The sequence below is a fragment of the Opisthorchis viverrini genome (assembly GCF_000715545.1).
Source record: "Opisthorchis viverrini unplaced genomic scaffold opera_v5_55, whole genome shotgun sequence".
NCBI lineage: Eukaryota > Metazoa > Platyhelminthes > Trematoda > Opisthorchiida > Opisthorchiidae > Opisthorchis > Opisthorchis viverrini.
Window position 1 is genome coordinate 1,436,934 of NW_008751709.1, and position 16,131 is coordinate 1,453,064.

At 46.9% G+C, this 16,131-nt stretch overlaps 1 protein-coding gene across 1 annotated transcript in view; it reads right to left on the reverse strand.

The window, feature by feature from the left end:
* Positions 1-6,029, reverse strand: part of T265_03633 (hypothetical protein) — a gene marked incomplete at both ends in the record, with an annotated part of 31,056 nt that extends 25,027 nt beyond the window's left edge. The window contains 3 exons of the mRNA XM_009168168.1: positions 2,634-2,772; positions 2,819-2,886; positions 5,802-6,029. Coding sequence (XP_009166432.1) covers positions 2,634-2,772; positions 2,819-2,886; positions 5,802-6,029 — 435 coding nt within the window. The remainder of the gene's footprint in view (positions 1-2,633; positions 2,773-2,818; positions 2,887-5,801) is intronic.
* Positions 6,030-16,131: the final 10,102 nt, after the last annotated feature.

Genomic DNA, 16,131 nt, shown 5'->3' on the forward strand with positions numbered 1-16,131 from the left:
CTTTGTGGGCCGTAAATTGTATGTGAAGTGGCGGCAGGACGAGTCTTGGGAACGAGGGCCTGACTGTGAGCTGTATAGTCAAATGAGTAGCGGTTGTGTGGATTGATTTGAGTGCAAGGAAAAAAAAATAGTTCTCATGGTCCAGCGAGTGGCGATGACCTGTACAATCATGTATGTGGCAAAAGGGTAGCTACAGCTTAACGAAAAGTGACGATTTTAAGGCCATCAGCATGCCCAACCGAACAAAACTGAAGAGTTGAGGCTCGGAGTATATACAAAAATGGTCTTGTAAGACTCATAAAACTCGTCCTAGGCAGCATTATTCAGCTCGATCTACACTGCGATCACCAAAGGGTCACTCATGGCACCGTGGTGGGCCTAACACTCCGGAATATCAAGAACATTGTGGGGGTTTTGTAGATGTGAACAATCTGGCGGTTGAATAATGCAGGCGTGCAGTATTAGTACGCTGAACCCAGAAGGCGTTTTGTGGTTTTGAAAATATCTGGTCCATAAGTGTAACGTTTAGCACTATTGAAGACTTGGCACACCGGAGACTTCGCTCTAAAGATATTTTGGTCGGTTTTGGTCTGAAAGACGATGGTTACGGGTAAGAAATCAGGTGTACAACGCAACAAAAATCTGGACAGCGGAAGCCAAGAACTGGGTGGGAACGGTAAGAAGGAAATCAAGAGAAGTCTGGAGCGCAATGATTCTGGTCGATTTCCGCGATTAACTATGATTCACCTGATTCTAAGCTCGTGATATAGTGCCCGAAGTCCAAGAATCATCCGTTCTGTTGGACATTTCGGCTCTTCTCCAACCAATCTACTCCAAAGTTGGGGTAAAATATAACTGTATCTTTGAGATCGCCGAAGACAGAACCTAAAACTTCCAGCTAAGCCAAAAACCATTCATCGAGGCATCAGGAAATGTTGTTTTACTGTGAAAACTTGAAAACTAAGCCGGTGCTGGCAGGAGACAACTAAAATCCGTACAAATAACTCGCTTATGGTATTCTTCACCTGGATGCGTTGCACAAAGGCCGTCTCACATTCCATCTGGAGCGATATTAAGACATCGCAATACATTTTCCTGACGGAACACTTCCCATAGGGTTGCTCAAAACTCATCAACAGTTAACGGCCGATTTCGCCTTTCGCGCAGTTCCGAATATCCATAAATCTTACCTCGTATTTGAACACCAAGTCATAGGAATGCTGCGATGAACACCCGTTTCAAAATTAATTTCAGTCGCAATTTACCTGAATCTCATTTGTAATGAACGTACAGTGGATTGGCCATTTTTTATTGACATTATAGAGGCGGGCGATAAAGCATGACTTTGTTCGAGGAAATCGGTTCTCTACCTGAACTACTAAGATTACACTTTTCGTCACTTTTTATTTATGATCTCATGTGAGACATCGGTCTATTCACAACGCACTTCCGTGGAATCAGCTTGGGTTGAACCGAAACACCCTCGTTTCCATGCACTGCAAGTCCGTAGAGTGCTGCCGTACTCTCGTGATGCAAAAATGCGGGCTCAGCAAGCTGCATAAGCTGATGATTTTAGCTATAAGGTCCTATACTGAAACTAGGGGGTTCCTGGAAGGTCTCGGTACATCCGATACGTTCGTTTCGACAGCCTCATCACGCCTTAAATGATGTTAAGGGGGATATACCAGAAAATCAGGTTCCGAACATTCGGAATGTCTCGATATTCGATGATGACGATTGAGTAGATTATCTAGGGGAAACTCCGCTGTGGAGAGAATAAGCTGGATAGGCGTTGGAGGCTTCCGACTAACATACTGAGGCGTCCATACCTACTATTCACAGCCAAGAGACTAGGATAGGAAGTGTCAGAAAAGAGGTGGCTGCCACCTTCTCCCTAATTTGTTTTGCGGTGTTCCCAGTCAAGCGCCAAAAGTGATTTGTAAGATGCACAGCTAAAGATTTCTGAGAAGTACAAGCATATAACCATTGGCTATCTGATTTCGCTTAAATGAATTTTTGAGCAAAAATTCGGAAGAATCCGCAAAATTACATATGTAATTACAAAATAATAAAACGAGGACTAATTAGGTAATGAAAATGTACGCGTTCGGCTGTAACACGTTTTCGGTACCTAACTACCATGTCACCCAAAGAAAGCACGAGGGCTGGGATACTGCCAGATTGCCCAAGACTGGACGGGGGAAGCCGAGAGGCAGAGGTCGGGGTCGAACCACGGACTTTCCGGCCAGTAAATTCGCCCTCTAACCACTGAGCCATCTCGAGTCTAGCGTGATTTGAAACTTAAGAACGACCAGAAGAGCAGGAAGGAAGCAGTGACTCACACAACTGTTACATCAGAAATTCCTGTACGGAACTTAGGTGCACTCCAATGAGCTTTCTGAAACCCACAGAAACACTGTTCGGTCAGAAGCCTCTCTCAATGCTCGAAAGATATTTCAGTCGCAGAGACTGTCCTTGGTTTCCCTCTAAACCACGCTAACCAATACAGCGACCGTGTTAAACTATGGCAGATAACCAACTTTCTGGTAAGCAAAGTGCGTAACGATAAGTAGAGGGAAGAAGCCATTATAGCTGCAAAGAAACCAACATAAAGACCCTTAGAATATACTTACTTCTTCTGGGAATGCAGCTCGTCTCTGTTTCTCTCTCATTAGGACCTCGTATACTTTACGATTTTCTGCCTTGCGTGTGTCTAGAAGTGTGCAAACACGTTTTTTGATATCTTGCACATTCTCCACGGCCAGAGCTGAACTGTGTCCGAAGAAAAACTATTATCAGCTATAAGGCATACGCTCACTTGATAAAGTCAGCGGCTGCTTTTTCTCCGAGAGCGTTTTTTAAGATAAGGCGAACATGATCCATGGTCTGGAATTAGATTGGGAAATTGAAAATCGAATGACTGTAACCAGTGAACTCATGTACTCGTAAGTGTGTTTGCCTCCTTCAGGAGACTGAAGTTAAGACACACTGTGACGCTGAATCAGACGTGTTTTGGTAATAAAGAATGCGTCGGCATCTGTTCGGGAAAAACAATGTCCAGAAAGTACTGATTAAGCTCAAATACACTCATCCTTATGTTTTGAAATTCGAGCGAAACGGTAACTGAATGGACCAAGTCTGTCAGCCATTCGTCATCGTTGCACCTTGTCCAGCGGTCCTCAGTCAGCAGCTGTGATCTGCCTGCCTGTGTTTGGGGAAAGGAGACCGTCCTAGACAACTGGGAAGGGCCGGTTATAGTGCCCATTTTAAAAAAGGGCTCGTGGTGATTGTGGTAACCACAATAGGATCAGCTTAACCCCGGTTATTACAAGACTGCTGGCGTCACTGGTGCTTCGACGTCTTATGATAGCTCTTAAAGTCATCATCATCATCAAGGACAGCAACATCAGTCTTGCCACTGATGCTTCACTGCCGTACAACCATAAGTTCATGGTTGTACGTGGGCTGGGATACTGCCAGGGCGCCCATACCTAGACAGGAGGACGATTAGGGCCCTCATCCAAAGCCTTTGGCTCAAAAGCCTAACCGTAAGGCAGCGGTGTTCGGCTGGAAATGCAAGTACATTACCATTTGTTTACGAAACACGTCACCATACATGTTCCAACCCCAACCTGGAGGGCCAGGAGACTGTGTTCGTCAGAACTCTACCCATGTACCAACCTGGTATGAGAGACTCTGTGAGCATCGTGCAGACACTCCCCAGTATAGCTCAATGGGTCGCCGAGATACACAAACGGCCACATTACGGTAAGGTCCAGTCTCTTCGTGGCGGGGCTCTTAAAACACTGACTCGAGAGCAGCAAGACGGGTTCCGGTCTGGTGAAGGTTGCTTTGATCCAATCTTCTCACACCGTCAGGTGCTAGAACAACACCACACGTACAAACGATCCATAGTTTTAGTATTCTTGGATTTCCAGGCACATTCGACTCGGTTGATCAGTTTATTCTCTTGACTCACTTGCCCATCAAGGAACGCACCGGAACTTCGTGATAATATATTCTTTGTGTTCTGCCTTCCAGACGTGTGAAAGTACGTGGAGAGCTCTCCAAAAGCTTCCGTACACAACTCGGTGCCCGTCAGAGGTGTTCACTTTCTCCGTTCCTATTTAATATCACGGTCGATTAGATAAGGAGACGAACGCCGAAAGGTGATCAAACCCCAGTGTTCTGACGAGAACCTTGTCAAGCTGCAATATGCATACGACATCGTTCTTGCCTTAGGAGAGAAGGCGCAAGTGTCTTTGGATGGACTGACCAAACTCATCCTATTCTTTGGCGTGCGCCTTTCACCTACAAAATGTAAGATCATACTCGTGGATATGCAGTCACTGAACACGCCACTTACAATCCAGGGAGGCACTCAAATTTCCGGAGCGTTTTACGTACCTTCGAAGTTGTATTAGTTCTGATTGTAGTGTGACAGATAAGGTCAATGCACGAATCTGCAAGGCTCGGCTCACATATGATAATTTGAGAGACCTATGGCATCAAAGCGGTATGGCCCTGAACCTCAATGGATGTGTGTACCAGACTACAGTGTAGACTAATTGTTGTGTGGCCGTGAGACTTGGCCTGTTCAAGCAGCGGAACTGAGAAGTTTTCAGGTGCTTGGCAATCTTTGTCTCAGAACCATAGCTGGCGTGGGTTGGCGTCGAAGAATCCGTCAACAGTCAATTAAAAAACGAGTTTTCGGTTGCGCAACGGGAACTTACATTTAAGAATTTGTCCTGCGTTGGTTGGGCCGTGTATCCCGAACCGCCGTTAGCCAAGGAGAGGGGTTTTCATGCCCAATTCAGATTCACAGAAGCAGATAGGAGGCCAATCCTGGACCTGTCAGGGGAGTATAGAAGAGATTATGAGACGTCTGGATGCTGTCGGTGCCACTCGCCCCCGCCCCCAAGATGAGGGCCGCTTGATTCCCACTGCACCTGTTTGGAGACGGTGCAAAATACGGCTGCTAATCGATGGCGTGCTTGTTGTCAGTTTCAATCCAGTGAGTGACAGATGTGGCTCAAAGTGGTAATCACTGAATGTTCGCGGAGGTTCAACGATATGACACGAGGAGCTCCAAAACCTCCTACTTTGTGACTCTGTTGATCTCTTTCAAGTTGAACTTCCGTACTCGTGGCGTGGATACACCCGAATTGAGGCGTTGCTCCACATATGCAAGTTTTTCAAACGATCCGACATTTCCTCTAGAACTCGTACAATCAAGTGAGATATCAAATCTCTTTGGAAGGCACTGCCTCTGACACCCTCATCATACATTTCACTTAAGATGAGCGGATGAAAATAATGAAGTGTACCCCCGGAACACACCCAGAGTGCGCAGGATATTTTGGTTGAGTGACCGGGCACATAAGTTGAAGCGGAACTGCACGTTTACTCGCTGGAGCCATCAGTTCGTTCAGCGGTCCGCAATGGTCGTGGCACCACTCCGGACGGCCGATGACCACAAGTCAAACGACGTACGATTTTTTTAGTAAAAAAATGACGGCCGCCGACTTACTCAAAGCGACCGACCGTATTCGTCATTTATGCAAGCAACGGGTCTTACGGGACCACATTACACATATTCCAAACGCCAGATGGAGCACCTTAACGACAATTCGTAGAATACTATCCGCCTTCCGTTCAAAACCAAGGGTTTATCAACTGTTGTGATAACAGCAATGCCCCAACTTAGCTCTCGGTTCAAACCTTCCAAGGTAGTGTTCCCGCCAAAACAACCACCAAAGGTGCACAGCATGTATTGACGCTCAAAACCAGGTCAAAATCACATGTACAGAAGTAGATAAAGCGTATGCGGCGACAACGTCCCCGAAATCCCGACGCCTTCCAGATGCAGCGCCGGCAACCCGTATTCGGAGGATACTGAGTCGTGATTGGCTGTTGGATTCGCACTTTCGGCCAATAAGGGCTCCCCTCGATTCATTGCTGGCAAGCGGGTACGGGTATGCTTCTTGACTGGATAAGCGCCGAGCTTCGAGCGGTAAAGCAGTATCCATGCGGAATTCCGCCTAACATATCCCCAGGAAGCTTGTTGAGGTGGCTTCGAAGTCGGCGGTTTATTTGCTGCGGCCTCACTGGCTTGTGGATCCTGCCTGTCCACCGTTGTAGTCGTGATGGGTGTTTTGGCTGGGCCTCCGGTGGATAAGATTATGGATGTTACTCAACGGCTCCGGGATCAAAAGTGTCTGTGAATTTGTGGGCCGGAGTGTGTTTTGTGCTGAGTCCATCTGGCTGGGCAGTCTTTAATCTCGTAGATTACTTTGCTGTGCTGGTGAAGTATGTGTCCTGAAATCCACTTAGGCTTTCCGCCGCTGTAGTCAAGTACCAACACTCTCTGGCCTTCGCTGAAGGAGCACACGGTTACTCTGTGTTGCCGGATGAACTGGTTCTCAGTTCTCCTGTTGCGGTGACTCAACTGTCTCTCCTTCGGCCGGATAATGTCATGCGGTGTTCGAAGCTTTCTTTATAGCAGTGCATCCGCTGATGACGCTCAAACGATTTATGGTATGGCGCCGCTTGATACTGCAACAGACGCCTTGCCTTGCTTCCTCCCCTCTGGACTCCTGAAATGCATGCGTCACAGTACCAACGAAGCGTTTTGCCTGGGTGTGGATGAAACGGTGGCGAGCGAACCCGAGTCATGGTTTACTCCAGACGAAAGTCTGCAAAACTAGATAACGTGTACTGACTGTCTTTTTCGGATACAATAGTCTCTAGCATTTCAAGACGAACAGTCGCCAGAGCGCAGTACTGCAGTTGCAGTTGTGAGGCTGTTTACTGGAAGAGTTTCTCGTCACCAGCGGTAAGCGCCGATTACGATCAAGAAGTGCTGCCCACTCACTGGATCTGTAAAGCTGATGTGAGGACAGGACCAGGGTTTGGTCGGCTGCGGCCTCAACTGTATGAAGGTTTCTTCCTGGTCACTTGGATGCTTCACCATATTTCAGGCAAGATTTGGTGAACTGTCGAATCTAGGGGTCCATCAGAGGCCAGTAGACGTAACTCAGCACAAGGGCCTTCACCCAGTTTTGCTTTAAGGTGCCCTAGGGAGCACGCTTAAGGACGGTGGGTTGTAACTACTTTGGGGTGAGAGCGGGTTCTGTGGCCCAGAAACAATGCTTGGCGCCGGTTGAAATGAAGCTCCAATTCGTCTAGCGGCTGGTACGTGGTCGTTGACCGCAGTGGTACTTTGCGTCCTATTACAGCGTAGGGTCTTGTAAGGTAGCCTGACGAAGCGCGTTAGCGTTCACAGGGAGAACATGAGCTGCTTCCCATACTACGCGCTTCACCCTTGCTTGTGGAGAAGGCAAGGCGAAATTGCAGCCAAATCTGAGCGAAACTTCATTGGGTACGCAAGATCTCATCCCAGAGACGGGGCCGGACGAAAACTGCTCGAAGTTGTGGCTATAGGCTTGAGTGGGGGTTGCGGTCGGGATTCTGGAGAAAATAGTTGCGGGAGTGCCATCTCACTAGGTATGGCAGTATCATGTCACCATCGCATTGACATGCTTCGTTTTATGGACAGCCCCGTAATGGTCATCAAGGGTCGGAGAGGGGATACGCAGCTCCGTGGCAGCTGGTTCTGGGTGGAACGGAGATTGACACAGGGAGTCATGCAGATGAGGCTCACAAATAACTTCCCTTTCGTTGAAGGACCGTGTGAGTGTGGACCGGACTCTTGCCAGTTTAAACGAATAACAGTTTTAAGGGGCATTTGGGTGACTGCATTCGAGGTTTGAAGCTTGGGAAGAGGGGCGACGAGAAAGGAATAGAATGAAAGTAGTAGCGCGTGGCGAGTGCTTGGAGGCATAAAATACAACGGCGTCTATAGAAAAAATCTGAAAAAGGATGACAGCAAGCTACATGGACCCAGGAAAGATACGTTTGCTATCTGAAAAAGGATGACAGCAAGCTACATGGACCCAGGAAAGATGCATACGTTTGCTGATCTAGAAGCCAACTACTAGTTTGGCCAGAGTAGGTGTTTAGTTTTAGGAAGGTGAAAACTCTGTCGTCGAGGTAGCTAGCAAGGAGGCTGGCTGTTGGGATAGTTGAGAACGGACGGTATTTCTGCTTACCAAAGCGTCATGACATTGGGTCCTTTTTGTGCAGAAAGAGAGGTTAATGTGAGCAGTGGCAGTGGACAAGTAAAAAGCGGACGAGCAACAGCTTCCCAGATAATTTATAAGAATCATAGCTCAACTGAGGTCTACTGCGTCAACCTAACAGGAAAGTAAGGTTAAGGATCACCAGTCGCCGAGTCAATGCTGTCGACTCCAGAATACGAAGGGTGCATGACAAAAACAGCCATTAAGTGCCGTCTGTGACTGATTGTAATCGGAAATCATAGGTTATTAGCATTTTGTGCATATAATTACCCTAGATGACAAGAGGGAAGAACGCGTGTGCTGTGTTTGGAAGATGAAGCGGACTAGGGGTGGTGTGACCTCACTAAGACGAAAGTGGCGACACCTTACACGTCGTCGTTAGCTGCACGCCGACGTTAGCCGTAAGCCTCACAGGTACTCTCAGGCCACCCCATGCATGAATGTTTTTTTTATATATTCTTTTTTTAGAAAAAACGGGAGGACAGCTGTTGTCAGCTTGTATTTCTTGGTGTTGTGGGACAAGTGACAACCGCAACAAGGCCAATCCAGCTACAGACGAACAGCAACGCTGCTCTTTTTTGGTTTTCCTGAACTAAAGGTCAGGCTCAGAACCACCGGCGATGGGCGATAAACCCATGCTACTGGAGGGTGGGCGAGAATACGAACGCACCATAGTGCAATGTAACAGGGTGACCCTCTCTGCAGGGCGTACCCCTCCACCACACGAGGTTTTCATTCCTCGTGCATACTACCAAATCTGCAAGGTGGAAAACCATCCAAGCAGTCATAAGTGCGGTTTGTGTATTAATAAATAAGTCCAGCTACCAGATATTTCATCCGGTCGAAGGGACAACCAGGCCAGTAAAACAGCTCAGTCATTTCGAACAAGCAAACAGCCAACAGCCACCGGAAGAGGCAAGTTGCGGAAGCAAATGAAACATCAACTACCTTTTGCGCAATAGGAGTCGAATGGAGATGTTCAGAGCCTGTGTATTATGGCGGAACGAAGGCGAAGCATTGGTGTGAACCACTCTGTCAAATAGAGGTGCACAAGTGCTATGTGTATGTGTGAATGAGCGGGCTGTGGGGCCAAACAAGTATTTAATTCATAGCGCATCTTCAGACCCACCACTTGATACGTGTGCGCTGCGCGTGTTCCGGGGATGCAGAATGGTTCAGAACAGCGAGGAACTTAGGCTTCACTTTGGCTGAGGTTGGAGAAACTCCCGCCAAAGCAAAGCACCAGACATTGAATAGAGCTGATAGAGTTACTCAGGGATAGGACCAGTCTTGAAGAACTAGAAATAATTGGGCTGAGTACAAAAGCTTAAGGCCGAGTGAAAGCCAGTGGAGACGGGCATGAGAGTAGGTAAAGTGGCAGGTTATAGACAAGAACACTTGGGAGGGTGGTTGTCAAACTTGCGGACTAATGCTAAGGGTTTCAGGCCGGTAAGTGTAAGTGATAGGACCTAGTAACAGGATAGTCGGGGTGAATGCACAGATTAGAAGGGATTAGGTCCTGTTTCAAAAAAGTGTCTAGTGTAAGCTGAGGCGCGTAAAGGCGCTCAGCTTTCTCAATAGAAAGGTAAGAATCGATGGCCTTTCGAAAGCCTACGTGAGATGAGATAGTACGGTTTTTATCCCACTGGCTAGTTACTTAGACGTCACGTTGTGTTCTCAAGCTGCCTGGCATACCTCGTACATGTTTTAAAAAGACTATCGTCGCTGGACTCTATGGAATTCCCCTGGGACCATTAAATAAAATGCTTCTGCCTTATGCCCTGACGCCTTTCCATATTCACATGTGTGTTCTCCTCGGTGAACTTTTTGTTGGAAGCAAATGACTATGTGCCACACGCACAAGGGAAGAAAGCGACGCGACCCTTTAAGTTCGTGCAACTCCTTATTGGTTAACCCTTGAAAACCCTTTTCACTTTGAATGACCCATCTGGTACCTCCCAAGACAGATTATTATCTGCCTCTTTCGCTCGAACATTATCGCCCACTTTTATACTTATGCATTGCCGCCACTGAGAAACAAGCAAACGCGGGTTGGATCTCTTGTAGTCTTATGAAGGCGCTGAAAAGCAAAACGCATGGCATTTTTTGATCGTTCAAAGCGCACGGGAATCTCCGGTTTTCTCCCCCGGCTAAGCAAAGCTCAAGGGCCTACAAATCTGTTTCCTGTTGATTCTCAGCTGCCAATAGCGTCCCGTGTGGCTAAGCCAAAGAACGTGCACTATTATCCACGGTGGCTTGATCCATCCTGCCCCCCACTTCCGCTGTCCTTAGCTTTGCTGGCCACCTGAAATTATTATCCAGAAATCCGAACCCCCTCCAAACTTAGTCTGGAACCTGCCGCTACTAGTCCCGAACCGATTAGCCCACGCTAAGTTCCCTCACAACAGTATGAAGGCTGCTCCGCCGTATGGGAGACTGTTCTCGCCTCAAAATAATCATATCTACCCAGAAACAAATCTGCCGTTGACAACCACGAGAGACTTGTGGGCCGGATCTCACTTGAACGTCCGCTATGGCTGAGGTGCTTCTATTCCCACCCAAAGACCAACAAAATGGTCGACGATCTTCATATCGCACCACATGTGGGGATTCCTTTTAATTTCCAGTGATTCAGCACATTATATAATTTGGTGGACCCTCAAGAACCCGTTTCAGCCGACTGAACAGGACTAGTCAGATAATTTGACAAAAGTTCGACACCCGGGTAGCAAAAGACGGTCTGGCCGGACCGGTCTGATTTATATACCCCCAGACTCACTTGAAGAACTCATTTACGTTGTTTCTAGTGCGCCGAAAAATGTATACCCACAGTAAACTTAAGCCGCAAAATCCAAGTGATGGAAAAAGGGCCATCCGGAGGACGCTCTAAAGCCCTATTGCGAACAAGTTAGTTAAAGGTCGCCAGGAAAAATCAACCATGGCGCGGTTGGTCGGTGACAGTGTTCATGTTTGTAAGCTCTTTTCAAGGTTTGTGACAGCCAAAAAGCCTTTCCTAAACGAAGGTTCAACTTAATGTTTTGATCGCAGTTTCATTCTTCTCTGGAGGAACTCAGGTGCATTCTCTACGCACCCCGTACGAGCCCTGTTGTTGGAGGTCTTGAGTTGGTCTCTCAGCGGTTACTTGACACTTAATGGAAGACTGCAATATTTGTGTCCAACGGTAAGCCGTCGAAATTACATGGTGCTGAGTAACTTTGAGCTCCAAACGTACTAGCTGGACACCACAACAGCCAGGTTTAGTAATCTGCAGTAACGCACCCCCTCGTTCGTTGTACACCTTTGTCCAAACCTGGTATGATAAAACAGAACGCAATCCTGTTTGCCAATTATGTTTTCTTTGAAAAAATCGGTCCGAAGTTTTTTATCGGATATTTGATATTCGTCATGTATGTAATGTCCTCTGGCTTCGCGTGTTTCTTAGCAGTGTGTTCCTTTCGTGCGAATGCCCCGAATGTATCAAACTGCAACTGTATCGCTGTGTGAACTGATTAGTGGATGACATCCTTCAGTGAATTACGAGCACAAAGAAAAATAGTTTGCCGCCCAATTCGAGAAAATGACTGTGTAACAGGGATTCCGTAAACAGTGAAATCATGCGGCCAATCCGTGATAGATGTGAAAAAGTTCCTCTTCATTTCCAGGTTGATGGAAGTTAAGGGTAATATAAGCGGAAGATTTGTCCCTTCGTGGCACTTCGTAACCATGAAAATTTATCCATTTACACTAACTGGTTTCGGTGAGAGATCATATGATATGCAGCCAGAGCAGTCTGGATATACAAAAACATCTTTATTTTGTGGGATTGAGTTGCGGTTCGCGTCTACCAATCGGCGGGTGGGGACTAGGTGACCGGTTATGGTTATTTGGTTTATATCGCCTCTAGGTTATGCCTGAGGATGCAGGCGCTGACATTCATCGCGAAAATGTCGCGAAAGTCGAGTTAAATGATGGTTTTTCCATCACAAGACTTGGTCTTATTTCTGAGGTGATTTGGATGGGGCTGAAAGTCCTCCGAAGATATTTTCAGAGACGATCTGCCGTCCGTCTTCTTGTGATCTCTTTGTGAAGCATTATTGCCGCAGGTTAAGCTGAAAGAGTTTCGTCGACTTCATAATTGGATCAGACGAGCGTTCTGGTTGCAGTGATGGCTTTTGTGGTCAATCCAAGAAACCTAAAGCGATAGGGTGGGATCATTTTACATTCGGCAAGTTTCTGAACCCACAATACAGCAGGATGTGGGTGGTTACCGACAATGACATCTGGATGACACGAACTAAACGACCAGATTTACGGCGATCGATACAGCAGTTTCCGTGCCCACTAAGAGATAGTCTGCCAAGAAGCACATGGCTTTGAGGTTGCAACGTTCTTTTTTAACAGTGGTTACCAGCGCGCAAATGTTTTTAACTTAGCGCCGCGTGCACCTCAAAGACTTCTGTTCATCATACGTTGTTTTGGAGGGCAACAACCATTAGGCGGCCACTTCTTGGTTGCCCCATATTTTGATGAATGTTAGCTATTCTGCTCTAATTCTTCCTTTTTTGCTTCTATCGAGGCGCGCAAAATTGATTTTCACTGCAAAAGCTATGATAGGGGAGTTTTTTAGGTTAAGCCTTTGGACAAAATCGTCAGATCGGTGGTACATGGAGTGAACGTCGTTGTTGAGTAAAACCGGGAATTGAAAACATATAATCCATTTAAGTGGTGGTTTTCACTGTTGTTATCTCGCCCAACAGGAACCTGAGGCTACTCACTGAAAGTGCCGGCAGCGATTTGAAGACCCTGGTCGTTATCCAGTGTGACAAAATCCATGAGTTCGCAATCTTGGATTTCCGAGGCTGTTTATCAGGCACCTTCGGGGGGTTAATCACCAGTGGTGGCTCTAGTATAGTTTGAGCAGACGGTCATATACGCGGTTCAACGTCATGTTTGTGACCCACGATTCCCAGACCGAGGCCGGCAGGATGCAAGCGATTCTCAGAGTCAACCGGGGCATTTTTATTTGTGAACTGATAGGGCCATCGATTTTTTGCCCCAAGAGAAACATCAATATATACCAGCCATTACAATCACCAAAGATGCACAATTGCAAGCTTCATTTATTTTTGGGAACGTGACTTCAAGTCGGAGATAGCTGGCTATTTTAATCAGATGTAACAGGCTCACCAATAATTGTTCTCTTTAAAATAGTTCGTCGTTGACCCAGGTCAGCGAGTGAACAACAATCCAGTCTTGGTGATCTAAAGGCTTTCTTCTGAGCAGTTCCCATATATAATAGACTTCGGAAACGGCTTGAATGTTTTTAAACCAGAGTGTGACTCGCGAATGACCGCTGTGAGCGCGAGCGAAATCAGAAGAGTCGAAGCACGTGCCCACGTTTGTATTGCGTGAAATTGTACGAGTGTGCCTTTTTTAGTTTTTAGTATTCGAACAAAAAGCAACTATGTAATTGACAAAATACGTAATGTTATGCTAGAATCAAAATAAAGGTACTAATCACCACACCGTCACATTAAGGTGGAGTTGAGAAAACCACGTACTTCTCGCATGCCTCATAAGTACAATCCACCGTTACACCAGTAGTACATGATTTCGTTTAACCGCCATACGACCATAAAAAAGTGCAACTTAATGAGGGGTCGGAAGGGAAAGTAAGGTGGAACGAATGGAATCAATGTTCCTGGGAATCACCGCTCCTATGTTGAGCTTTCGCTTGTTATGCAACGGAAACTGGTATAGAGGAAGCACGGAAACTATAAAGGATAAAAAGTGAGCTTTTCATATCTGCACCTATACAGTGATCAGCAAGTTCCACCAGGCCCTGCTAGAGCTTTGGCTAAGGGGTGAGAAATACCAAGCTAATAATACTTGCTTCTGAGTGGCCCGCACTCTGACCAATCAGAACATGGCCCTGTTTGTCTGGTTTGTCTGGCTATTTCGGGCGGTCCCTTGAGGACGCTGCCATCCACTGCTGCTCGGACGTGACTTGTAATGAATGGATGAGCGGTTGTTGTTCGGTGGCCGGTGAAGGATGTGGTCTAACATTTGATACAGTTAGCTCAGGCTGTGCCCTTAAGGCACAGGGGTGATCCTTTTACGTTGCCGTAGTCTGCTGTCCTAGGTTACTTAGCGTGACGTGCTCACGCCTGGGGCGCTACTCCAACGGAGTTCCCGACGTAATATTTAGTTTGGCGTTCACCGTCTATATGGACGGTGATATCGTAATATATTACGTTCTCGATATCTCCGAATCAGCACCGGTCTTCAACTGGCCGCTATGCTGTTCAATCTGCCGGCGGCTGCACCGCCACCTGCTCACGGGACTGTATATTGGAGGCGAGTACAATGTGGCGGGCTCCCCGCGGGATTCATTTAAGCGGACTGAAGTGAATTGCAGGATGCCAGGAGCGGGATAACCGCTATGTTGTGCAAACACGATTAGTCTTCAGCTTGACTTCATCTGTAGCAGCCACAGAATTATCCCATGAACATATAGCCGTGAGCTACATTCGTGTTGTCGCAAAAGATATTGAGCTGTTTTAAATTTAGAAATCCGACTCGCGCTTAAGAGACCGAAGTGGCTCAGTGGTTAGAGCACGAATTTTTTGACCGGAAGGTCCGAGATTCGAACCCGATCCCTGTCTCTTGGCTTCTCCTGTTTAGGCTTGGGCAACCTGACAGCATCCCAGCCCTCATCCTTCCTTCGGGTGGCATGGCAGCTAGGTGCGGAAGGGTGTTACAGCTGAACGATTAGTATTATTATTAGGCGGCTTTCTCGGTTCCAGTTAAGACGTCTTTTGCAGATTACATTGCCCACCGTGTCAAACCTGGAGGACTCAGAATGCTTGAAAAATGCGGTTGATAAAACGCTGCTATTAGGTGTGAAGTTTGAAGTATCAAACAATCCTGTTAATTTATACTCAGTTCAGCTCTAACACCCTTTAAGCGCCTATCTGCCATGCCACTAGAAGGAAGTACAAAGGCTGGGATACTGCTAGGTTGCTCAAGCCTAGACAGGGGAAATCGAGAGGCAGAGGTCGGGTTCGAACCCCGGATCTTCCGGTCAGTAGATTTGCGCTCTAACGACTGAGCCATCTCGCCCCAGTAGCCAGGGCCTAATGTCTCTATAGTGTGGCAATTGAAGACCAGTCATGAGGATTAAATTTAAACTATGATGATTAAATTAAAAATCGACCCCAGTCGCGGTGGTGAGATTGGATCGCCCGCATTTTTGCCGGCGACATTCTGAAACCATGGCGCCAAATCAAAAATTCAACAACAATAGAAGCAGCTCGAAGAAGCCCAAATAAGGCTCACTGAACCTCTGATGCGAAGTAGGTTCACTAAGGCAGCAAAATCACCTGAGCCCCGTCTTCTTTCACGGATCTTGATGCCTGCTTGGTTGCCGAAGCCAATTTCGAGGCTTAATTAGGATGGACTTTCGCAGGACACGTGTAAAACTGACTTTATCCAAGTTGATAGTGTGTAGAAAGTTAGGCTGTTATCATGGGAACTGGGTAGAGCTAAACCTGGTGGGAGCAAACAAATCTGGTGGGAGGTAAACAAATTTATCTTTCACGTCAATCGACTCACCTGCGAGTATCAGATTTGGCTTTAATCTCACCCAGTCTTGTAGCAGCACTTCCACTTTGCAAGTTTGAGGCGCATGCGAAACCATGCACCAGAGTTATTTAGATTATTTAAAATGGTTCGTATTTGGGAAGGATCTGAACCAATGAGAGCAGTGTCGTCCATATACTCAGTGTCTATGGGCGAACGTCACACGCGCATTTCGACTCCCGAGGTTTCTGAGACAGGCGGAGAAATTTCATCCTGTACATCAATAACAAAACTGAAGAGGATAGGTGAAAGAGGGCAGCCTTTTCCTACACCACTGGACGCGGTGAATTCGGACGAAAGCTTGCCGTGTACTCGTACGCGTCCACAGGAGTTCGCATATAGTACTCTT